The 24,982-nt window shown below is 54.3% G+C and overlaps 1 protein-coding gene across 14 annotated transcripts in view; it reads right to left on the bottom strand.

Annotated features, from left to right (window-relative positions):
- Nucleotides 1-24,982, bottom strand: part of HDAC4 (histone deacetylase 4) — a 256,229-nt gene that overhangs the window by 78,656 nt on the left and 152,591 nt on the right. For 12 of the 14 annotated variants that reach the window (XM_045558639.1, XM_045558649.1, XM_045558643.1 and 9 more), the window contains 3 exons: nt 24,121-24,365; nt 12,891-13,041; nt 1,650-1,770 (listed from right to left, as the gene is read on the bottom strand). In XM_045558639.1, the coding sequence (XP_045414595.1) occupies nt 1,650-1,770; nt 12,891-13,041; nt 24,121-24,365 (517 nt within the window). Of the gene's footprint in view, nt 1-1,649; nt 1,771-12,890; nt 13,042-20,116; nt 20,189-24,120; nt 24,366-24,982 lie in introns of those variants that run through there. The other 2 variants (XM_045558653.1, XM_045558650.1) reach the window with 1 other exon arrangement.

Here is a 24,982-nt window from a genome sequence, read left to right as displayed (position 1 = left end):
CACCAGGGGCCTCCAGGAAAAGCGAGTCCTTCCCTCTTCCCTCAGGTAGTTCCTTGTTCACCTACTCCCTGGAAGCCCCCCACTTACTTCCCACCTCTTAGCAAGTTCCTTAATGCCCTGTTGCTCCCTGAGCCCACCCCTCACCTGTGGCCTCTTTACTGGAGGGGACACCTCTCTCCTGGCCCTCTGCCCTCACTGCAGCCTCCGTTCCTGCCAGCCTCTTCTCCCTGCCCCACCCTCCTACCCCTTCCCGAGGAGCTGGCCCAGCTGCCCCAGGCTGCGACCCCAGCTTCTGCCACCCCACACCCTCTGGCCCCGCCACTGCCCCCCGGCCTGCCTCCCCCAGAACCCCTCCTTCTCTGAAGGCTCCTTTTGGTGCCCCCTAATAGCCCCCCACCATGGGCCCACATGGCCCACACCCTCAGGTTGCTCCATGCCCTCCCAGGCCTGCAGCCTGCTCTCCCCAGTTTCTCCTCCTGCCCTTCCCGCTCGAGCCCGCGGACACCACCCCAACTGCATCCACACTCTGTGCCTTGCCCCTTTGCCTGGCAACCCCCAGCCCCCCCTGACCAGTGCGACAACAGAGATTTCCCACAAGTCCAGTGGCTGAGTCTCCCACGGGGAGCCCACAGACCCGCACCCGCCAGCAGGACCTAACGCGTGGCTGGCCGGCAGCACTTCCCAGGACCCCTCCGCGCTCGGGTCTCGCCGCCTCGCTGCCCTCATGCTGCCTTCCAGGGGCCGCAGCTGCCTCGCTCGCCTCTGTGAGGTTTTGTGTCACAAATGCCAGCAGCGCGTTCCAGCGAGAGCCCAGCTTCAGAGCACCTGTGACACGCAATAGCTACCGAGAGCCGCGGGGCGGGCGGATGGATGGCTTGTGAGCGCCTGAGTTGTGTTGTGCCAACCGATGGCATCGACCGAAATGAGCGGCACCGCTTTGGTGGGTTTGGTGGAGTTTTACTACAATAGTTGCCCATTTTCAGGCCTGAAAATAGCTAAATTTATTCCTGATGAAATTACTGGCTGCATTTTGATTTATGAAAACTACCCCATGGGATTTTCTTAGAAACGAAATGACCCCAAGAGCAGCAGAAAACTGCGTTTCAAAGCAAACGCCTGTTGCCCTTGACGATCATTTCCAGCCACGCAACTCAGCCACTCTGCCCAGCCGGGCTGTTAGCCAGGCCTCGCAAGAGGTTTGCCGAGTCGGCACGTGGCTTCCTTCAGTGCTTAGCGCAAACGAGGCTCTTTTGTGGCCGCTGTTAATCACACGGGCTCTGGCAGGGGCCTTAGTATAAAATAAGAAAACACCACAGGTGCTCACTGACTTGCCTAAGAATCGGTGAGACATTAGGTGGAAACGCTGTAGACTCGCACAGATGATTTAGACCAGAGTTCCGGTTTAAGTGGCTCCTGTTGTGGCTGAAAAACGGCACAAAAAGCCAAGAATCACGACAGGCACCAGCCCTAGGAACACCTCTCGTTTCCTCATGGGCTCACCTCGTGTGGGCAGCCACCACGCCTGGGGACCCCCAGACCTCACCCTGCCACCTGCCTCGAATGACGAAGAGCTGGGTCCACTCAAATCCACCACCACATCACATGGCCGCCTCATCATGGGGTCCGGATGTCCCCGCACCCCCACTTACCCATACCAGTAGCGAGGGTCGCTGGATATGCAGGGGTTCAGGTTCCGGTGGGCCAGAGCCTTCTTTTTATTAAGGACAAACTCTTGTAACTTCATCTTCACTTCTGTGCTGGCGACGGCACCTGTGGGGGAAAAAGCACAGCGGTGGGTGACGTGTGGCCCAGGGCAGCAGGGCCGGGTGACAGAGCCGCAAAGGGGAGACAGGGACGGAGGGATGGAGGCCACGGTTCTCCTGCTGCTGCTGCTGCTGCTGCAAACGTTCCTCAACATCAGGGAAGCCCGGGAGGATTATAACAGGGGGTCTCCTTCCCATCAAGATTTCTGCATGACTGTGTTCTACTCGGAACGCAGATTTGAGCATCAGCAAGACTTACTGTCAGCTAACGCAAACCCACTTCTGAAGGCAGCTCTAATGTTCTCACGTAAAGAACACTCTGCACTAGTTGCTGGCTGGGTGGTTCCTCTGCTGCTCCTGCAAAGTGGCATCTAGGAAAGGCTCGTGCAAGAAAGAGCAGCACGCACGGCCCACGGGGACAGGGACGGAGCCCCTCACGGCAGGCCCACGTGCAACACCTGAGCAACCCGCGGCCAGGCTTGCGCCAGCTGCATCAGAGGGCACGTCTGTCCCTGCCAGCCCAGCAGCGGCCTCCGCAGGCAAAGGGGGTTTGACCAAGTCGGGCGAAAGTCGAGAGTCTGTGCTTTGTGGTTTCCCCGTGGTGGTGGCGACTGTTTTTCAAAGCCCCGTTTGAGAAAAAGATGAAAACAAGACACAAAAATCCCCTGCCGAGCAACAGCACCAGAACACAGGTCCTGCCGCGTTTATGCTGCAGCCTCAGATCCACGATGGGACCACGTGGCCCTTTTACATCCACCCTACTCAGGAAAACCTAACGCGTTTTCCCTGGCGCTGCGTCATAGCCAAACAGAATCTTTGATGGTCCAAAACACACTCACGAGGCGAGTGAAGCACGGTTTACAGAGCCATTTCCTGAGCGGGAGGCGTTTTTTTGTTGTTAGAAACCACGTAGCAATGAGCATTTGTGAACAGATAATATGGACCATGTTTAGAATAACCTGCTTAGGAAAGATTAGGAAAACGACCATATCTAACGAACTTAATATTATAAAACCCTTGAATCATCTTGCTAAACTGCTTCCAAAACGTCTGTCTACACTGACCACCCAGCACCGTCCCACGCACCGTGCATCAGAGGCTTGGGCCTGCCGCCCCACGTGGGTCCCCGTAAGCCCAGACGCGGCTGCAGGCAGCACCCCAGTGTCCCGAGGACCCCTGGGCACGCACTCGCTATGCTCTCTTGTGTTGTGCTTGATGTCCTTGGCTTACTTGTCCCGGGGAGTCCTTCTGTGACGTGTGTGGTGGTGGTGGCAGTGCCGTGGGTCTGTGTGTTTTGCAGCTGTACCCGCTGGAGCTGCTGGCTTCTCTTATGGTGACGGACTTACAGGGAGCCTCCCCGAGTGTGCCAGCCCAGGCCCGTTCCAGCCACATCAAAGCTATAAATAGGTGTCCTCATTCCCAGGTTGTCGACGGCAGACACAGAGGTGGTCAGGTGAGTCTCAGCTGAGGCTGCTTCAGTTGCCAGGTGTCACCGGAGCCCCAGAGCACGGCTCTTGGCGGTTACATGTGTACACAATCACCCCCATCTCTTGTTTCCTTTTAAAACCTGGATATTGCAGCATTCAAATGCTTGTTTTTGTGACGTCTGTTCCAGCTTTTCCTTTGTGATTTCCCCCATTTCCTTGAAGCTTTGCAATTCATTGAAAAAACACTTCGCTGGTTTAATCATTTTTATTTTATCCTTGTTGTTTGGGAGTTGAGTTTTATTCATTTAGTTACTTGCTAATAACAATTTTTTCATGACTCAGTCTGATGTTCCTGAAGTGGATTTTAGTGTATGAGGTTCTGTGGACACTTTGAAATTGCCCATAAACTGTTACTTTCACTAGAGCGTTTATCTTTTCCTTGCCACCTTGTCACACACAGATGCATCTGTTGGTGCTCACGGGTGGGACTTCGCTTGGTCACACACACTTCTGCGCACCGCACAGCACCGTGCTGCCGCGGTCACGGCGTGTGGATGAGGGTCAACAGCAACAAGCTCCCGGACGGTCCACCAAGGCTGCGGGAGAGCTGAGTAGACAGCCAGGACACACGGGGAGAGGTAACCGTACTGACGCCAGTGCGGGTTCCCGAGGGTCTGCCATGACGCACCAGGCTCGCCCTCGGGGGTCCCTCGGGGTCTCAGGAAACTACCTCACTGCTCGAGAAGAGACGCTCTCATGTGGCCTGAGATCCTGCAGTTCAGGACACATTGCGTCATGTATGCTGTGACCACAGCGAGTGCTGCCGGGGGTGGGTGGGGCACACGGGAGGGATCCCCAGACCAGGCGACAGGAAGTGGTGACCGAACCTGTAACCTCACAGCTCTGCTTCCAGGTGCCCAGCCTTAGCTGGACCTGGACATCACTCGTCAGCACTTCCGGCCTGACTGTCCGTCTGTCCGCAGTGCGCCTGCCAGGAGACCACACACTGATGGGGATGCTCTGTCCGCTTCCAACCTTCCCAGACGCGCGGCCACTGGTGTTCCCGATAGACCCCTGGCAACAAGCTGCCAGCTTTGGAAAGAGACCCCAGGCATTCACCGAAGGGTTAGCTTTACAAATACACAAAGCTGTCGCCATTACGACAGTAACCCGGGAAACACCGGGTGTCAGGGAGACAGGTGAGCAAAGGACACAGCAGTGATTGAACACGCAGAAAGCAAATTTGCCAGAAGTGTATGAAATTCACTTCCTTCCACCGATAAAGAAGAGAAAGGAGTAGCTTTGATTTTTATACTGATGACAGTTTTTTTTTTTAACGGTTATCACCCAGTGCTGCTGACGGGGCGGGGAAGCAGTCACAGTGCAGTCACCACGACGATGGCGTCCCAGGTGCCAGAGGGCATGACCCCAGAGCCCTGCCCAAGTGCTGCTCCTTCTGTGGAGGACACAAAGCAGGGTAGGCAGAGGAGCTCTCTGGGCCCAGGCTGCAGACACCCCTCAAGATTTCCCAGCAGACCAAGCCTGGGTGCTAGCTAAGCTCCACCTCCTCAGAAAGGTAGGTTCCAGAAACACGACAGCCATGGACGCGGACCCACCTTCCCTGTGTGGGGGAGCACAGGCCCTCCAGGAGCAGAGCGAACGGCACACCCCGTGCTTGTGGAGTCCCTACGAACCCCATCCTCTCCCCACCCTGGGACACCGCAGTGCCAAATGGTGACATGGCCACAAGCCTGGGCCCTGCCCAGCTCCCCACGGCCACCACCAACCGGGCACCTACGCTGGCTCCCTCCACGCAGGGGAGGTCGGTGTGACCGGAGCCCCTGGTCCCCGGCACAGGCCTGGCTGGCAGTGAGCAGGAACGTGGGCGGCAGCTGCCTTCTTTAAGCACGAAGAGATCTTCTCTCATTCCTTGGACATTCCTAGGACTCGAAAGTTAAGAGGCTGATTCTGACCCCACCCTGCTCCTCTGCTGCTGGGTATGTATTTACCCACCCCTTCCCCCACTTCTGGTTATATACTCATCTGCAACAGATTTCCGACTTAAATGAAGGTTCTAGAATCAAAAAACACATTCAATCAACAGATAGCAAACTTCTCTGAATTTTACTTTGTTGCTTAACTCACATCATCGTCCGTCCACCTGAAAGACGTGTATGGAGACCCCACTGTGTGACGGGGATTTGCGGGTGAGTAAAAGAGAAAGACTCTCGCACCGGGTGGCCGGGACAGCCCTGCGGAACACGCTGGGCAGGAAGGGGACGAAGGCGAGAGCGTGGGGGCAGGAGCAGCACGCTGGGGGGTCAGGGGTGCTTCCTCCCCACGTGGGCGCAGCCGGCTGAGAGGCACCGTGGGCCCCGGCACAAGGTGACTCTGGATGGAAAATCTGCCACAGGGTTCTGCGTGGCTTCTGCCTGGGACAGCTCCTGTACCGCCCCTGTCCCCAGGGGCCTCTGAGGAAGGCTGCACTTCACAGCGGGGCAAATAATGACTTTCAGGATCAGGTGTTCAGCCTGTGAACGCCAGCTTCCTGCGTCATCGTTAAACAGAGTGAAGGACCTTCCTCCAGGGGCTGCACCGTATTCCCGAAAGGGCCCAGCTTGTAAATAACAGCGAAAACACCCACTAGTGCTGGGTTGCCCGGCTCAGCAGGCAGACAGCGGCCTTGTCTTGGATCTTTTCCTTTGAGTTCATGTTAAAGGACAGTGTGTCTTAGGTTCCCAAGCATAGTTAACCTAAGTAAACACTTGACTGATTGAAGACAGTGTGTTCATGCTAAACGTGATGGAAACTGCCACAAATTCCAAGAATTTGCTATTCTTTCAAATTAACAGCATTATTTGGTGTCAATAAATAAAAGTGAAGAATTGCCTAAACTTAAAAGGTCTGTAAAGTTTTTAAATATCACAAAACTTTTTTGAAGAACTATTTAAATTTAAAAGTGCTGTAAAAGTTTTCAGGGGTAACAGAACTTTTTATTAAATATTCAATAAGAAAGTCATTTTAAAAATCCAAGAAACTGAACAGCAGATGCTCTGCACTGCATTTTCAGATGCTCGAGAACTGGAGACGTTCGTGCCATTTGCATTTGCCCCCACAAACGCTCTTTAAGCGGCATAACAAGAACCCCTTCACGGGGGAGATGCCGGCCCCTGGGCCCCGCTTACATAAGAGCCCCCAAGCGGCGTCCCCCGCGGCGGCCTGTGGCCCTGTGTGCTCACCGCAAGGCCACACTCTGAGGGCTGCGAGGCCTCGCCAGCTTGCCAAGTACGCGACTGTACACAGTTTATTATTAATAATAAAACCTGACCACCCAAATCCACAGAGTGAAAACCGCCAGGGCTGGAGAGGAGCAGAGAACATTCCGGCGCTCCAGTTAAGGGTGGACGACGCTTAGCATGTAGTGCAGAGATTGGTTTTGACTTGTAAACAGATCTAAAATGTTTTCTGAAGTCAGATCTTTTCATGTTCTGTGAGCCTTGAGATGATATTTTCATTGGAAGGGGCAGGTGAACTATGAGGAAGTGATTTAGACTAAGCTGCGTTTTAGCAATTGGAGGAACTGCTGTTTGTTGACTGGCCGTGCACAAGTCAGGTAGCTGATATTTAAAACTTACACTGCGATTCCTTGATAAACAACTGTTTTCCCTACTCCAGAGAAAAGTAAGTAGGACACATGCTGAGGTACAAGTGAACCACAGAAGAGGGGGAGACCTGAGCCGAGCCCCTGTGTGGGCCCCGTGCTGGCACCCGGCCTGCCACTCTGGTCCCCTGCAAGTGCTGAGCATCACAGCACCATGGGGACAGCAGGCACGTGGTGGGAGCCTTCAGGGGCTCCTGTGAGCCCAGGGCTCTTGTCCAGGGACCCAGCTTTCTCAAGTGGAAAGCAGCCCCGCGAAGTAGGCCACACCCGGCAGGTGAGGGGCTTCCGGGATAATGGGGTTCCCAGCAGAGGGAGCCAGAGGACCCCCCTAGACTCCCCGCTCCCAACCTGGACGGCACACTGGGACCACCCCCGGAGTTTTAGAGATGAGAATACAGACACCCAGACCCAGGCCAGGTCACCAGAACACTGCAGGGAGGCTGGAGAGCCACAAATGCCATGTCAGCCCAGTGAGGAAAGGCCTGGATCTGTATGCAAAGGCCACGGCACACGCATCCAACCACATCTGTGACTCGACTTCTCCGAAAGGCTTCCCGCGGCCACAGCTGGAGTCTCTCCTCCGTGGGCAGCCGCTGGGCGGGCCAGGGCATCCTCTCACCTCAGCCACAGGAACTGGGGACATCGTTCAGATTCGGTATTTATTTTTACATATTGGTACAAAATTTAGATAGGGCATGGAGTAAAACCTCTGCTCACATGCGTTCTTCCTTTAAACTCTATCAAAGTGAAAACACATTCAAAGTGCATTTATCGCTTCAAGAGTAAAATGGGTAATTGCAATACTTCCGCAAACTGAGAACTGCAGTAATTGATAATTGCAAAAGTGTTACTTTTCTGTGTAAAGACAATTGCTAAGAACTCACAAATAGTTAAACAGCGACATAAATTAAAAATTGAGAGTGCTTTAGCCATATACTCTCAGGGAAAATAATATTTTATCTGTTTGAAACAGCAAATATTTATAAAATGTACAGATATAGGTATAATAATATAGATTAGATTATATCCCAATTCTAATTTAGAATCATTAACAGTTTTGTATAATATTCATTACATTCAAAATAAACTTACGAACTGAATTTACTTGATAGCTATTTAATTCCTTTTAGAACACAAGGATTTCAAAAACAAAAAAACAAATCCTATTTGGAAATATTAATACTTCAAATCTAATGAGGATTAATTAAAAACAAAATGTCAACTTTGTGGCTGGGCACTGTGACTCACACCTGTAATCCTAGCACTCTGGGAGACCAAGGCGTGAGGATCGCCTGAGGTCAGGAGCTCGAGACCAGCCTGAGCAAAAGCGAGGTCCTGTCTCTACTAAAAACACAAAAATTAGCCAGGTGTGGTGGTGTGCACCTGTAAGTCCCAGCTACTTGGTAGGCTGAGGGAGAAGGATTGCCTGAGCCCAGGAGTTTGAGGTTGCTGTGAGCTAGGCTGACACCACACACTCTAGCCTGGGTGACAGAGCGAGAATCTGTCAAAAAAAAAAAAAAGTCAATTTTGCAATTTAAAAATTATACAAAGGCAAATACGTAAACCAAAATGTACCCTTTCACTGCAGACATAATGAAGAATATAAACAGTATAAAGAAAAGAAAAGAACAGGAAGTTAGGAAACCTGAAGTACTCCAAGCACATTTTGTTCTCAATAATGTAACTTTAAGAATTTTTGCTTCAGGTAATTCTAACTAGGTAATTAAATTAAACCTGTTGGGAATGGTCAGAAGGTCTGGACCAAATATCGGAACCTTCTGGTTCACGATGCAGAGGGTGGCCACGGCAGCGTGGGCACAGGGCCACCGCCAGGGAGCGGAGCTGCCCAGCGCTGAGCCCGCAGCCTCTGAGCAGAGGCAGTTGACGGGGCCAGGGCCACAAAACAAAGGACCCCAATAAACCTCACGGGCTTTTTGTGGGGCCACAAAGGACCACACCTTATGCGTGAGGATGGCTGAAAACAAACTACCCCTCAGAAGGCCCGACGCCCAACTCCAAATCAGCTCAAAACCTGACTGGATTAAAACGATTAAGGAGTTTTCATGCCTCTGATCAACTACAAGAAGCAAAACAAGACCAGTCTAAGGGAATATGTCACCATTCCAGACCCCACAGTGTCTCCGCAGCTTGTTGTACACACAGCCGGACACGCGACCTGAAACAGCCAGGTATACAGGACACAACCCGACAAAAAGAAACCGAGAGAAACAATAGACAGGAAAAATCTAGCCAAAGCCTCAGAAAATGGTCTAATCAGTCACAGACTCTAAAGTAATTCTATGTGCAGAGAAAAAATAAGATTGAGAAATTCTGTGTGAAACTATGAAAAACAGCTGAATGAAAATTTTAGAACTGAAAATCAAATAAATTTTAAGATCCAATATATGAGTTTAAAAGCTCATTATATTGCAGGTAAAGTGCAAATTACTGAAGTGGATGACAGATCAGAAGAAAACAGCCCACACCTAAGCAAAGAGAAACAAAATGAACACACACACACACACAGAAAAAGAACCTAAGAAACACAGAAGACACGGAGGACTGGTCTAACACACGTGGTACTGAAGTCCCAGACAGATTAAATGGAAAGGCTGCAATTTGCAGAAATTAAAGTTAAGAATAATGAGCTCTAAGAATTCATAAAAGTATAAAAAAAGATTTAAGAACTACAAATTGCAAGCAGAATAAATGAAAACAAAAGAGGCCACAAACACTTCAGAACTAAACTTCAAAAAACCAAAGACAAAGAAAATCCTAACAGTAGCCAGAGAAAAGATTATCTCCAAGGAAGGAACAATGGGGCCGACAGCTAGTTTTTGGAGATTAACAATGGAAGTCGGAAGATAATGGAATGGTAGCTTCAAGGTGCTGAAAGAAAATAAATGCAAACCTAGAATTCTCCATTCAGTAAAAATAACCTCCAAAGATTAATGTAAAATCACATTTTAGACAAAAATTGAGAGGATTCATCACCATTAGACCTGCATTAAAGTGAATACTGAAAGAATACCCCAGATGATGCTTCAAACATACCAAAATGAATAAAAACTGGCAAGGGTAAATATCTGAGTAAATTCTGACTGTATAAAATAATAACAATGTCTTCTGAGTTTTAAACATAAGTATAAATACAGGTCAAAATGGTATATAAGTGGGGAGTCAAAGTATTTGAAGACCCTTACATTGTCCGGGAATAGGCAAAAGTACTGATTTAGATTAGATTCTGATGGATTAAAGACGCCTATTGCAGTCCCACGGCTATTCAGTAAAGGAATGGTGAAACAGTGATTAACTACCACGCTGGCAGAAGAGAAAAAAAATCATTAAAAAAAATCTAAATAAAGAAAAGCAAGAAGCCGGGCATGGTGGCGCATGCCTGTAGTCCCAGCTACTCGGGAGGCTGAGGCAGTAGGATCGCTTGAGCCCAGGAGTTTGAGGTTGCTGTGAGCTAGGCTGACGCCACGGCACTCACTCTAGCCCGGGCAACAAAGTGAGACTCTGTCTCAAAAAAAAAAAAAAAAAAAAAAGAAAAGCAAGAAAAAGCAATTAGAATAGCTGGGATAATTAGAATTCATACTATACAATGATGGAATAAAGCAAATACATGTTGATAATTACATTAAATGTAAGTGGAACATACCAAGATTATCAGACTACATATCAAAACTTGTGGGATGCAGTTAAGGTTGTATTTGGAAGGAAATGTATCGCTGTAAATGCATGTGTTGGAAGAGAAAGTTGGAATCAACGATCTAGGTATCTGTCTCATAAAGCTAGAAAAGGAGCCACAAATTAAGCCCAAAGAAAATAGAAGATAACATAATAAAAACAGTAGAAATTAATGAAACAGATATTCAACAGACAACTTTCATAAATCCAAAAGCTAGTTCTTTGAAAAGACCGATAAAATTGATACATCTCTGGAAAGACTGACCCAGAAAACCAAAGGCAAAGCAAAACAACAACAGAAAAATAAATGAAATAAATAATCAATTAAACTGTCACGGAGACACTGGTGGAGTCTCTGTTTTGTGGTCCTGTAAGCCTCATATGTGTTTTATAAATATTTTCTTTTATCTACTCAATATTAATTGGTGGGAATGTAATGCACATTAATACGACCTCTCTGGAAAACAGTATGGAGTTTCTCACAGAAGCAAACACAGACCTACCATTCGATCTGATAATCCACTGCTGGGTGACGCCCGCCCCCTGAGGAAAGACATCAGTACACTGAACAGACACCTGCACTTGCATGTTCATCACAGCACTATTCGCAATGGCAGAGATACGGAATCAGCCTGAGTTTCCACCAGTGAATGCCTGGATACAGGAAACATGGTACATGCACACCATGGAGTGCCACTCAGCCACAGAAACCACGAAATAACGCCCCCCGTAGCAACCTGGAGGGGCTGGAGGCCACGATCCTAAGGGAAGTATCCCAGGAACAGATAATCAAACGCTGCATGTTCTCACTCGTAAGTGGGAGCTAAATGACGGGGACAGATGGCCACACAGTAGAACGCAGACACTGGAGACTCCAGACGGTGGGTGTGGAGGGACGTGAGGGGTGAACAGTCACCTGTCAGGTACGACGTGCACTGTTTGGGTGACGGGTACACTGAAGGCCCAGACTTCACCTCTAAACGATACAGCCACACAACAAAACTTGACTTGTACCCCCAAAATCCATAAAAAATAAAAAATACATTAAAATAATTTTAAAGGGTGAAGATTTCAAAAACCTTCTAGAATACGATGGAAATACTCAGAAATACCGCAGGTCACAGACAAATTATCTACTCTCACTAAACCGCGTAGTGCGTCCTTGCTTGTGCACGTCAGGGGCTCCCACGGCATGAAAAGATGCCAACCTGCAGGCTCTCTGCCAGGAGGCTGTGCGCACCGTGGCGCAGCTGTCCCGGGTCTGCAGACCACGGGCCTCCAGCACCACGGCCCCGCGCCCCTCCCCGCGATGGCGGAGGGGCAGATGCTGCTCTTCCCACTCGTGAGCATCAGGGGAGTCAGCGGCCCACGTTCCTTCGCAGGAGTCCTGTCACCTGCGGGAACGCACACCTTGCCTTCTTCCCCGTATTCCCACGGCATGGGTGCGTGCCACAGAGCACTGCGGCCGGGCAGGGACTCGGAGCCTGCACTCGCTCCGGTGATTAGGTCCTGGGTGTGTCACTTAAAATAACGGGTTATCAACAGAAAGAACACAAATACACACCGGGCCCAGGGTTCTGATAAGTCAAAATCTGGGGGTGACGCTGGGAGCAGACTCCCGTGCTGGAGCCGGCACCGGTGGGGACACGCAGCTCAGACAGCACAGGCAGCACTGTGACCGTCCCTTGGGAGATGCATCACTCTAACTTTTCACACGAGGGAACAGCAAGTAGAACGGTCACCTGACGAGTATCAAGTTCCAGCTTCCCTTAGAAGAAAACAGACACAGCCATGCTGGTCTTCAGACATACAAGCACAGCCAACATATAAGGCAAAAATTAGGGTCAAGAGAGCAAATGTGAAAATCAAGCTGTTGGCCATCGTGTAGCTTCTGTCCCTTCAGCCATGGGCTGTCTTGCAAGCTGACACCTGCTTTTACAGCACTTACAAAACGCTCCCAGAAGAAAAGTACTTTGAAAACTTTAGGGCAGAACCCACAGATGAAATGCACTGTGCATCCGGTGTGCTTTATGGGTTTTAATACTTGCAAGTCTATTGGGAGAACTGCCAGACAGTCTCCAGACAGCTGCATGCCCCTGGCTTCGATAGTGCTGAATCCTGCAACCCCGGATAAGATAATGCCATGGACTCCGGTTCCCCTCGAAAGCTGAACACGGGGGGACCCAAAACAAAGAAACAGAGTGACACTGACTGTCCCTACCAGGTGGTGGGTCCCACCCCTGCCTGCTTCTGGGGAACCCAGCACAGGTGACAAGGCGAGAGCAGCCGTGGCGAGGCTGCACTGCCCGGCCCTCGCGCTCGGCCTCCCGCGCCCCGCCCCACACTCACTCTCTTTGCCCTTCTCCTTGTTCTTGAGCTGCTGCAGCTTCTGCTCCCGGTGCTGCTTCTCCAGCTCCTGCTCCTGGCGGTGCCGCTCCAGCTTCCGCTGGTGCTCGAGCAGCTCCTGCTGGTGCTTCATGGCCAGCATCTCCTGCTGTTGCTGCGGGAGGGAGACAGATGTCAGAACTCGGGCTCCGGACAGGCGACCCCACAGACACCGGGAAACCAGCCCAGCCCCGCATGTCTGCCCTATGCCACCACGGACCCCACTCTTGTCTGCATGGACTAGTTTCAGCCCCCAAGAGAAACCAATGCTGCTGGAGACCCCAAATGTCCTCTCACCTCTTAAACATGAAAATAAAAAGCCTTGAAGTACTAGAAGAAAACATGCACCAAGAGCCACGGAACCCTGCAAGCTGGCAATGCCTTTTTGAGAATGGCACGAAAGAGCGTGTGACATGGTACACCCACCTGGGAAGCTGCCTGGCACTTTCTCACAAAGTCAAACACACATCTGCCCTAGGACGGAGCAACCCCATCCCTAGCTCTCTGTCCGAGAGACACAGAAACACACTGCAGACGCCTGTACCAGGAAGCACACGGCTGCTTTAGTCAAGGCCCAGCCTGGCGCCACCCACATGCCCCTTAACGGTGAGCACACGGACAGTCCATGTGCACAGGAGAATCACACAGGAGAATACTACCCAGCCATAAAAATAAACGTGGATATGCAAGAAAATAGCGAAGGATCTCCACCAAGCATGACACACGGGTGCTGGCACAGGGCGTGTGGGGCAGAGCGGGGTCGCACTGAAAGGCCGCGTGGCTGGCGCCCCGCCCAGCCCCTGGATCCGATCCCCGGTCAAATCAGTGGACGTGGAACCCCAAATGTGGAGGGCTGACTGTATTTATATCAAGTTCTAGAACAGGATGAACAAATGCACAATGATGAAAACCAGAAGAAGGCTGCCTGCCGGGGTGAGGCAGGAGGACTGAGGCGGGAGGGAATGTTCCAGGTGCTGGACCTTCTGCGTTGAGCTGTGTCTGCAGGGAGCCCACAGCTGTCAAAACACGCCAGCAGCAGACTCGAGAGCTACGCATTCTGCTGTGTATAAATGACGTCTTGTATTTCAAAAAATGACAGTTGACTACATTAAAATTTTTGTCTTTATTTAAATAAAAATTAACATGCAAAAGTTAAGTGAGGAAAACTCTTTGTCATGTTAACGACATACCAGTGAACTACAGGTAAATGGTTACCAACCACTAAGAACATGGTAACAGCCCGCTGGAAAGGGGGCTGGAAAGGACAGGACCAGCCTGGGCAACACAGCAAGACCCATTTCTACAAAAAAGTAAAATATGAGCCGGGTGTGGTGCCCCCGCCTGTAGTCCCTGCTGCTTGGAAGCCTGAGGCTGGTGGATCACCTGAGCCCAGGAGTTGGAGGCTGCGGTGAGCCCTGGTGGTGCCACTGCCCTCCAGCCTGGGGGACAGAGCAAGACCCCATCTCTCTTAAAGAAAAAAAAAATCAATGGGGAAAAATGCTCAGCCTCAACACTAGCAACCAAATCCCATTTTCACTCCATGTACTGGGCCTAGTGCCGACAAGAGTGTGGGCAGGGTCCGGTTATCCAGCACCCCGAAGGGCTCCCATGAACACCCACCCACTGTCTGAGGCCTGGGCGTAGGCTGCTCGAGGCCCCCCAAGAGGTGCTGGTGGTGGGGAGGCTGCCCAAGCTTTCGGCTAAACCGCCCACTGCTCCCGGCAGTCGCCAACATGAAGCAGCATGAGTGCCGGTTTGCGTGTGCACACGTTTGTGATCTGGGTGTGTGAGTGCACGCCACGGAACTGCCCCTCTCTGTGGGCACAGACCCCTCACAGTGACGCGGGCAAGGCAATGAGAGTGGGCAACATGCACCCAGGAAGGTCTCCAAATTCTTGCCGGGTCCTTCTTCAGAGGAGGGGCGTGAGCAACCAGCGGGTTCTGTGCCCCATGCTGTACCCACCGCCCCTTATCACTTCCCCATGTACAATTCCCACGTGCCTCGGTGTGGCGGTGGGACCTGTCCCGGAGCCGCTGTGAGGACCGAGCGAGACGGTATTGGGCAAGCACTCCAAGAGGCTGGCACCAAGCGCTCACTCGTGCTTCCTGGTCATCATCACCACCATCATCATCATCAGACTCTGACTTTCGAAAGACGTCTATAGAGATTGGCTCTTGTGGACACTAATGTCATCCCGAGATAAAAAGGAGGCTGCCCGCAGTCTCTGGGGAGGCCGGCACAAGCGAATGGAACGTGGCCTGAGTCCTGATGTCACGTGTCGCCGACAGCAACACCACAGCCATCAGCACGGCTGGGCTGTGCAGGAGCGGGGCCGTGCAGGAGCGGGGCCGTGCAGGAGCGGGCGCTGTGCAGGAGCGGGGCCGTGCAGGAGCGGGGCCGTGCAGGAGCGGGCGCTGTGCAGGAGCGGGGCCGTGCAGGAGCGGGGCCGTGCAGGAGCGGGCGCTGTGCAGGAGCCGGGCCGTGCAGGAGCGGGGCCATGCAGGAGCGGGTGCCGGTCTCCACGCTGGCACAACCCGGCCGGCTTGAGTGCAGTTTAAGAACTTTGCGGACAATTTCGAAACAGAGCTGTTCTCTTGACTTTTAAGAGAAACACAAGTCACAGCACTGCGACAAAACGGTAAATGAAGCGGGAGGTGAAACTCGTCCCTTGTCACGGGTACCGTCCGCACCAACGCCGTGCTGGCAGCTGTGCCATGGGGATGTCGTGCTTCTACTGAGAACAGAGCCACACGCCGACCTCTGCCAGGTGGGCAGACTCTGAGTCCACGCAGGTGGGCAGACTCTGAGTCCACGCCGAAGGGTGCCAGGGCTGCGTCCACAGGGGCAGCCACCCTAGGGCGTCACTGGGCCACCGTGAGCAGCCGGGGACCCCACCTGCACCATCAGTCTTAATAAACACATGGTGCATGGGCTTCACGGTGCTTCTCAGCTCAGGACAGACACGAGGACACCTTGAACTGGTCTCGTCATCATGCCGCGCCCCTCCCACCGCCCACCCCAGACAGTCACCCGCCACGCGCCCCTCACTACGTGCCCCTTGGCTGCCTCCAGGCCCCGGGTAGACAGACCCGCCCGGCGTCTCATGACACTCAATTTCCAGCCGGGACCCAGAATGAAAGTGAGATCCTTCAGCTGTCCCCACAGAAAGACTGAAAACAGCCACCACACAGCTACGGGACGCTGAAATGCACAGGAAGGCAAAACTCCCAGAAAAACAACACTGTCGTGCAGTTTTAATGAAACCTGCAATTACAGTGACTCTGACTCCCCAAAAGTGGCCGTGGCCACACTGCATGGTCTTGTTCTCCGCCACGTGTAGACAAACACCCGCCTTGTAGATTGCAGACGATCACCCGTGCGTCAAAGGCCACGAGGCAAAGGCGGCAATGACGAACCGGCTCCGGCGCTTCTCCCACACACGCAGCCGACGTGCCGCGGCGTTTCCCGATGGTCGGCAAAGCGACCCTTTGCATCCAGAGCTCCTGGCAGATGCAGGTGAGCCCGTGACACTCTTCTTCACTCCCATGTCGCGCTGCAGCACCATGACTATGCGTGTTCCCAGTGGGCACCGCCGGCAGCAGGTTCACGGTTATCCCGGGAGCTGGGAGTGGCTGTGCGTCACTCAAGTGTGGAACTCAGGCCACGGCAAACAGAACCTGGAGACTTGCTGACTTTTACATCAGGCAAAGTTATTTGCAACGAGTCCCTCACTGATGCGTAATGGCGAGACCATCCCGTAGGGGAGGAGAATTGTTGAGAAACTGTCCTTTGTAGACGGAAAGGATAATGAACCATTTAAAAAAAGACAGACATTTCATTTTAAATGGTTCATTATGACCTGATTTTTCTAAGGAAAACAAAAACAAAACCAGTAACAGCAGACTCCATTACTCTAACCAAATTTTAACATTAAATTTATTATACATTAAGCCAACATTGAAGAGTAAACCAAACATTCGGTATGCAGAATTTAGCTTCTTTTGACTGACTTTGGAATTTAATGCACAAATATTCAAGTGGAAACCCAACCATTTTTTCACTTTAAAACGTAAACTTCTGCCTCTCTTCTTTCTCTTCTTCGATCTGCCAGCAGAGCAGCCCCGGCCGGGGGAGCGCGCCCTCCCATCCAGCAGGGGTGGGAGGGAGAGGACGGAGAGTGGCCGGAGTCCACAGGGGGATGGGCGCCCGCCCTGCGCATCCCAACACAGAGTGCAGGCTGCCGGGACAGGGCAGTGGCACCCACAGCCCCTCTGGGCGTGTCCAACGCGCCCTGTGGGTCACCAGGCCCCACTGCTCGTGTGACTGACACCCAGGCTGGCAAAGGGCATGCCTGAGGGCGTCCTGGCCTTTTACCACAGGGGACACTGGTCACACTGGCAGAGTGTGCAGGGGGTGCAGGCCGGCCCTGCTTTCCCACAGCCCCTGCTCGGGGGGGCCCCTGCCTCCGGGGCCTCTGCCCATGCCCAGGGCCCGTGCCAGCCGTCACGACACAGGACAATGACGGAGGATCACGCTGCTCCTGCCACTTGTTTCCTGCTTTGCCGGGTTTACCTCAAGGAGGTTACGTTGAAAAGAAAACACACAGACTTCAAGTGCGTCCTTGAAGAACACATGAGATCTCAGCAGCCGGGCGTTGGTGCAGAGGAAGACAGGCGCGAAGAGGCCGTTTCCACCTGGAACCGGATGCTGGGTGCTCCGTGCGTGAAGCCAAGACCCCTGTGACGCGCCCCGCCTGCAGCCTTTCTGCAGACACTTAGGGAGGTTTTGAGACACTGCCCTGCTCGTTTTCCTTCTGGGTGGTGCGGAGCAGGCCCCATCACCCTCACTGGCCAGAGCACAATTTCTAACAGAGGGAAATGGACGAGGAGCCACCCGGGAGGGAGGGCTGCTGCTGACTTACGGGACAAGTGCTGCTGGCCGTGGTTTTTATGAACAGCTTGGGTCTAAAATGCCGTTCCCTGAGGTCCTGGAAACAAAACCATGTCCATCTTTACTCCTGGATTAAGTGGCTCCAAAGAAACAGGCTCCCACGTCAGCACTGCGGAAACCTCGCTTCCGTCCCCCCTCAGGGCATCACCCCCAGTGGTCACGGTCCCCTGTATCTGCCCTTCCCTGTCCCACCCACGCTGGGTGCTCGAAAGTCACCAAGACAAACAGATCAGTCTTCAGCACGAAGGCCCATGACAGGAAGGTGGCCGCAGAAACGCCCAGAGCCGGGCTCTGGCCCGGGCAGGTGCAGGCCGGGCTGCTGCACAGGGGCCGTGGGGAGGTAACGGGGAGGGAAGGGCCCAGCAAGCACAGCTGGCCGGCACTCCCTGGGGTGACCAGCCCCTCCACCGCCGCCCCAACCCCGGTCCCCTCCTAGGCTCAGCTCCGAGCGCCCACCCTCGGGAAGACCAGCACCCCTCTCGCTGGAGGGAACCCAGCCCGTCCCCTCAGCGGCCCCCCACCTGGAGACGCTTCCCGTGTAGCTATGGGCTAATCTCCTCCAGGCTGTCACCCCAGCTGGCACATAGCGGGGCCACAGGAGCCCGGGAGGCACCTGAGGGTGCGAGCTGGTGCGGAGTGGCCGGGACAAGGTCAGCCTGAGGTCTCCTCCTTCCACAGCCAAGACGAGGCTCCTGCAGAAGGTTCACAGCCGTCACCTTTGGACACACAGAGAGTCCTTCCTGTCTATGAACCACCGCAGCCTGGAGTCTGGAAGGCAGGACCACGGGAGGGCAGGCCACGTCCCAGAGGGTGATGCTCCAATACGTGCCAGGAACGCCTGGCAGCAAGTGAGGCGGTGCCGTCATGGCGGCCAGCGTGGCCATCAGCACCCTCAGGGCACAGGGTCGTGCGAGGTCGTTTCCCAAAGTGCAAGCTCCTAAGCACAGGTCCTCGCCGGGGCACAGGTAAGGGGCACACAGGGCTGGGGAAAGGGTGGGCCGTGAGATCCTGCAGGCCCGGCAGCACAGTCCCAGCGCTTCCTGGGCCTGGGGATTGGGAGGGGCCCCGGCGGGTCCTGAAAGCCGGGCCTGGGCGACCAGGGAAGGTAATACGGAGAGTAAATACCATGGCCCGGCCCCGGCACCTTGAACCAGGCTTCTTCTCCATCTCAGCCCTCGCCCTGCAAGGAAGTAGCCACGCCATCGACTAAATAGCTCCTAAAACTCTCTCCTGCCCACGGACGCAGCACAAGCCCCACCGACAGACACACACTGGGAGAGAAGCTCAGCCCGACCAGTAAGGAAGGACGTGCAAATGAAAACTACGTGTAAACGGTTTTTATTTCTCATCCGCTCCCCTGGAGCCTTCCTGCAGGCCAGGGAGGAGGCGGAGCTCTGTGCACACGCCACGGGGGTGGGGGACACACAGGCCTTCCGGGACGGCAACTCGGCAGATGCTTCACAACGTGTAACACGCACTCAGCATCTTTCGTGAGAATGGATTTGTTCTGAGAAAACAGTTGGGCACGTGGGCCAAAGCTACCCCAAGGACGGTGACAACCTGGCTAGGAAGCAGGAATCCCTGGAGACGCCTGCCCAGAGAGCCCCGCTGGACAGATGTGGGCCACCCAGGTTCCCCTTTGCCAGGCACTAGGGAAGGAGACCCTGCTCACACCCGCGGTTGCCCCGCCCCCCCCCCAGCTGGCCCAGGGTCATGGGCTTCGGCCCTAACAGCTGTGACCGGGCAGTCCAGGCTTCTCGTCCGTGGCCCCGTGAACCCACCACGGTCCTCTGGCTTGCGACACAGGATCTGCTTAAAACAGGCGCCCTGGAAGTGGATTCTCTGGCTGAAGACCCACATGCTGCTGCCTCAGTGATGAAGCTATCGTCATATCGAATACCCACAAGTAACTACTATAAATGGACAGAAAACAACTGCTGAGTTGACAGTCCCACCAACGAGGAGGAGGGCCAGAGAGCGACGCTGACCAGAGCCAAGACAGGCAGGTCACGGGCCACGAGCACTGCGAGCGCCATGTGCCTGCCCAGAGGGTGCGGCCTGGCGGGCGGTGGGGCCCCGTCCTGCCCTGCGGCCTCCCCGCACCGGGCCCTGCTCTGGGGCTCGGCAGCCCAGGGGGCCTCAGACCCGCTCTGTGCACGAGGATGTCTGTATCCACCACCCCCCAACGCCCTTCCGGGAGACGTGAGGCAGAAACTGCGGGAGAAGCTTCCAGGCTCACCTGGGATCCAGTCCTGGGGAGAGAGACTGTCTGAGGAGGTGAAGGGATGTGGTGTCTAAATGAGCCGTGAGCAGCAAGGAAACTGGAAATTACAAATGTGCTGAGCATTAAACCCTTATAAGGGATCTTATTTACCCAAAATTAACCACTTAAGTTATATTTTAAAGACTGTTCCCTTTCAATTATAAAATTCTATTCAAATTCACTGATGATTTAATGACACTAATTAGATTTTGTGTTCAAGAAATCTGTCTGACAAATACCATTGCCAAAATGTCACTAACAATATGACAGCTTATGAAGAGAGTTTAAATCATCTAAACAAAAGCCGACTAATATAATGACACAATTACAGAGTTCAAAATGGCTTTTATGATCTCCATTTTAATGAAAAAATAAAATGATTAAAATATAAAGACAAAATGTAACCTTGAGCTTCTTTCTGTGCTTGAGGCCCTGGGCGGGGGGGACGGCTCCACAGCCTCGAATCTGGGGGCTCTGGTTCCCTCTCGGAGGGTCCAGCCCTGGGGTGACGGGGTAGCTCTCCCGGGACCCAGCGTGAGAAGTGTGGCCGGCCGGGCCTGCAGGAGGTGACGCGAGGGCTCCCTCCCAGGTCCACGCAGGAAAGCCACTCCCGAGGCACCAGGGAGGAGGGCCGGGGGGGCGGGGGGCCTGGGGGTTGGGGGGGGACACAGCAGAGGCCGCTGGGAACCGACTCGAGTGTCTTTCCATGTTCCTACCCCTGGTGACCCCCCCACCTATGCAGTGTTTATTTCTCAGTTTCTCGTCTATTTTTTTCTTGTAAAAGCTGTAAGTTCAAGCAACACAAAGAGAGCATGAACAATTACTGTCTTCTGCAACTGCGCCCTGCCGTGGTGTCCCCACTGCAGGTCTAGGTTAGTCGAGTCACCCGCCGTCAGAACCCTCCAGGTCGTAGCAGCAGCCCAGGACAGGAGTGTCCACACGGGCAGTGAAAACACAGAGACATGTCTCTGCCAGGCTCTGCGGTGGGTCTGCAGGGAGGGACACGCCAGGACTGGTGATCGACGGGTGCCGGAGAGACGTGGAGCGGTGCCCGGGCCGCTGGCGGGCAGGCACGAGGGCCACTTCAGAGGACGGGGAAGGGGGCTGTGCTCGGCGGGGCTGGGCGGGGCGCCCCCTCCCTGCCGTTTCCAGAACAAGGTGAAGGTGAGGGCGACCGAGGAACAGGCCAAAGGCTGCCGTGGAGACGGGGCCACAGGGCCGCGTGGGCTGCAGAGCGCAGGGCGGAAACGAGCTATGACTCACACGTTCCAAAACTGCTTTTAGGAGTCACGGAAATGAGAAGCCGCGGTTCAAACACTGCGGAGGGCTGCTCTCCGTCCGCCGCCAGGCCGCGTGGGCTGCAGCACCGCTGGGCGACTCCCTGGACCCCACCTCGCCCGGTGGGCACCCATGCCCTGTGGCCAGCCTGAAATGCACTCTCCCAGGCTGACACTGCCCCGGAGGTGGCCACCCACGGTCAGGGCCTGGCCGTCCACAGCACAGTGAAGCCCCCGCCCCCAGCAGGCTCTTGGCCCAGGGACCACCCAGCGCATCCTTCCTCTTGTCCCACCCGCCAGGAGGAGCTTCCAGGAGGAGCTTCGGGAGAACAAGGGCCGTGGCGCCTGTGGAGCCCTCAGCAGCCTCCGCCCAAGCCCGAGCGCACGTGTTAAAGGGACAGCATCGCCGTGGCTGCTGGTGGGCCGATCTCTATGGCGACACGCAGCGTCTTTGGTGCACACGACCCCCAAGTTGCCCAGAATTCTGAAGGCAAAGCCAACCGAGCCCGGACTTGAAGCAGCTCGGGAAAGTGTCCTCTCCTCCGGCAGTCGAACGCTGACGTCAGAAGGCCGGCGAGTGAGGCAAAAAGCGCAACCCCATCCTCCAGCTACAGAAAACAGCAACCAGCCAAACTCCAAAGACCTGGACCCCCCGCAGCTCCTGAGGGCCAGGGTGAGCTTCCCAGGCCCCCAGTGTCACAAGGCTGGAGGAGGCTGAGGACAAAGCTCTCGGGTAAACTTTGAAGCACACAAACTCACACTACGGCTTAGCACCCGTGATAGGGGACGTGGAGCTAACGCTGGGCCTGTCCCCAAGGGCCCACCGGGCTCTGTGATGTGGCCGGCTGGGCAGTGAGCAAGCCCTGGGCAGCCTCCCCTGCAGCCTGCCGCTGCTCCCACCAGCAGCACTGACGCCACTTCACCTCCACTTCTGCACGCGATCACTAAATGACGACATCACACAGGCGTCTCTTACACGCGGGGGGGGCGGGCAGCGGGGTTGCTGGCTGGAGCGGAAGCAGAGGAGGGTGCACTGGCCACTCTGCACAGCGCCAGGCAGGCATCGTGGCACCTGGGTATGGCTCCTGCCTGGGGAAGCCAGGGCTGTGGCCGATCACCTTCCACATGCGGGCTGCGCGGAACTCTGGCCACAGAGCATCTCGGAAGCGTCAGGCACGCAACGTCGTGGCCTTTTACTGCTCCGGTCTGCACCGTCCAACGCAGCAGCCCGGAACCACATAGGGCTCAAAACACAACCGGTCCAGACCAAGACGTGCCGTCCTCGTCTAATCCCAGCGGTCTGCCGGGACTCGGGGTGAACCATGGAATATGAAATAGCTCACGAGGAACTTTTCGTGCTGTGTACGTGTTGAAGTGGTATTTTGGAAATATGTGGTTGCATAAAACATAATCAAATGACTTTTACCTTTTGTCAGCCAGGCCCCCAGCAGCCCCCGTTTCCTGGTTTTCACCCCTGTCTAGGTCCCTCCCAGGACATATCAGGCTCCGTCTTTGTGACAGACAGAATAGGGCAGCGTGGTGCGGGGCCACCACGCCCAAGGCTGGACGCAAAGGACTCTGTGGCTCCCATCTTGGCCTCGGTCTCTCGGCCATGTACTCTGGGCGCCAGCTGTTGTGGCATGAGCAGCCCTGGGACGACCCGAGAGTGAGCCTGGAAGCAGATCCCCACCGGGGTCAGTCACCCCTTCAGATGAGCCCCACCCTGACAGCCATCCTGCCTGCAACCCAGCGAGAGACCTGAGCCGGAGCCACGAGCCAGGCTGCTCCTGAGTCCTGACTCTGGGGTGCTTTTGTTACACAGCAGTAGATAATTGATACAACCTGGTTTTCATGGTGGTTTATGCTGTGTTTAATGTGGCTACTAGAAAATTAAAAATCACCTATGCAATTTTAATATAGCCCTGTATATTTCTGTTGGACAATGTTGCTCTATATGGTTCTAAATGCAATGAGAACACATAATCACAGACACCGTAACTGGCCTGCCAGCTACACAACACAACTGTGCTACACGTCACTAATGCCCAGTGTACTTCATTTTAGAATCTGGTATCAGATTAAATATTTGTAGAGAGTAAGTACCTAAAAAAGGTGTTCATAAGTTTTTACTTACTCCATTTAAATTAAAAGAAAATATCTTTTTTCAGTTATAAAAGGTTAATGGCAAAAACTGAGAAAAGATAGAAAAGTCTCAAGAAGAAAATAAAAACGATTTATGAACACACCACCCAGAGATGATCATCAACATGTTGGTTCCTCTTACCACTGGTGATTTTTCTATTTACGGACATTTCTTTAAATGACATTAGGTGACGAACCCTACTTTAAACATGCTTCTACCCATGAGTTCACGGTGCAGCTGCCACTCCATGCCGCACCCCACGCCCCATACTGCACCCCACACCCCAGGCTGTACCCCATGCCCCATACCGCACCCCACACTGCACCCCACACCCCACCCCACGCCCCACACCGCGCCCTCCACCACCCGCTCCAGCCCTGCCGGCTGCTGAGGGCGCAGGGGCCCATCATTTGGTGCTACCATCACAGCGCGGACCACCTTGGACACGAACCCCACTGTCACACCTGGGGATCGGGAACAACCCTTAGGCGCAGCAGGAGGGTGCTGCCAAGGCTGTGGCGTGTCCGAGGCCCGCTGTGCCCCGAGACGCTGTGACTCACCTTGATGTGCTCGTGCAGCTGGGCCTCGTGCTGCCGCGAGAGCTGCTCGTGCTGTCGCTGGAACTCGGCGATGAGGAGCTGCCGCTGGATCTGCTGCTTCTGCTTGAGCGCCAGGAGCTCCTGCTGCAGCTGCTGCTCCCGCAGGCCGGGCTCCGCCACGGGCAGCGAGAACGGGTGGTCCAGGCGGAGGTCCATGGGCACTGCTGCGGGGGCCACTTGCAGGGGCAGCGCCGCGGCCACATCCACTGCAGGGAGAGCAAGCACAGGAGAGCCGGTCACTGCTGCCCGCACCGACCTGCGAGCCCGTGGGCTGGGGACGTTTGACGTCTGGACAGTTTCCTCCCCCCTCACCCAGCAGGCTCAGAACTCAAGACTCGGAGGCTTCAGACACCTCCATTCCTTAAGCAGGAAAATCACAGAGACCAGCGGAGGGTCAGACCAGGACACACTCCACAAACCCTCTTCCCTCCTGCCCGCCCTCCCCACGGGGAGGCTTGCCCTCTCCAAGGACCTGTGACAGGCCCAAAGGCCTTCTGACGTCATTACTAAGTGTCCATAAAGGGGAAAATAGAGAAAAAGGCTCTAGCTTGCCAAGGAAAAGCGCTGAGCGCCGTCTTTGATCGGCCGGCCGGCCCGCTCTGCTCCCCTTTCTGCCCGCGCCGAAGCCACTGCAGAGCTGCGTGTGTGAACCACAAGAACAGTGTGTGTCCCAGAAGTGGCCCAGACAGAGGCTGGGACCGGGAGCCAGTTTCCATGGCGAGGAGAGTGCCCCCCCCCACCCCGGCAAATGTGTTTACCCGGCCACAGCCAATGAGACGTGCTCGGCTTCAGCACAAGTGCGTGCGTCGGGGCGTGTCTGCAC

This window comes from Lemur catta, chromosome 8, assembly GCF_020740605.2.
Source record: "Lemur catta isolate mLemCat1 chromosome 8, mLemCat1.pri, whole genome shotgun sequence".
Classification (NCBI taxonomy): domain Eukaryota; kingdom Metazoa; phylum Chordata; class Mammalia; order Primates; family Lemuridae; genus Lemur; species Lemur catta.
The sequence above is the reverse complement of the archived record's forward strand: the minus strand, read 5'-3'. Positions and strand labels throughout refer to the sequence as shown.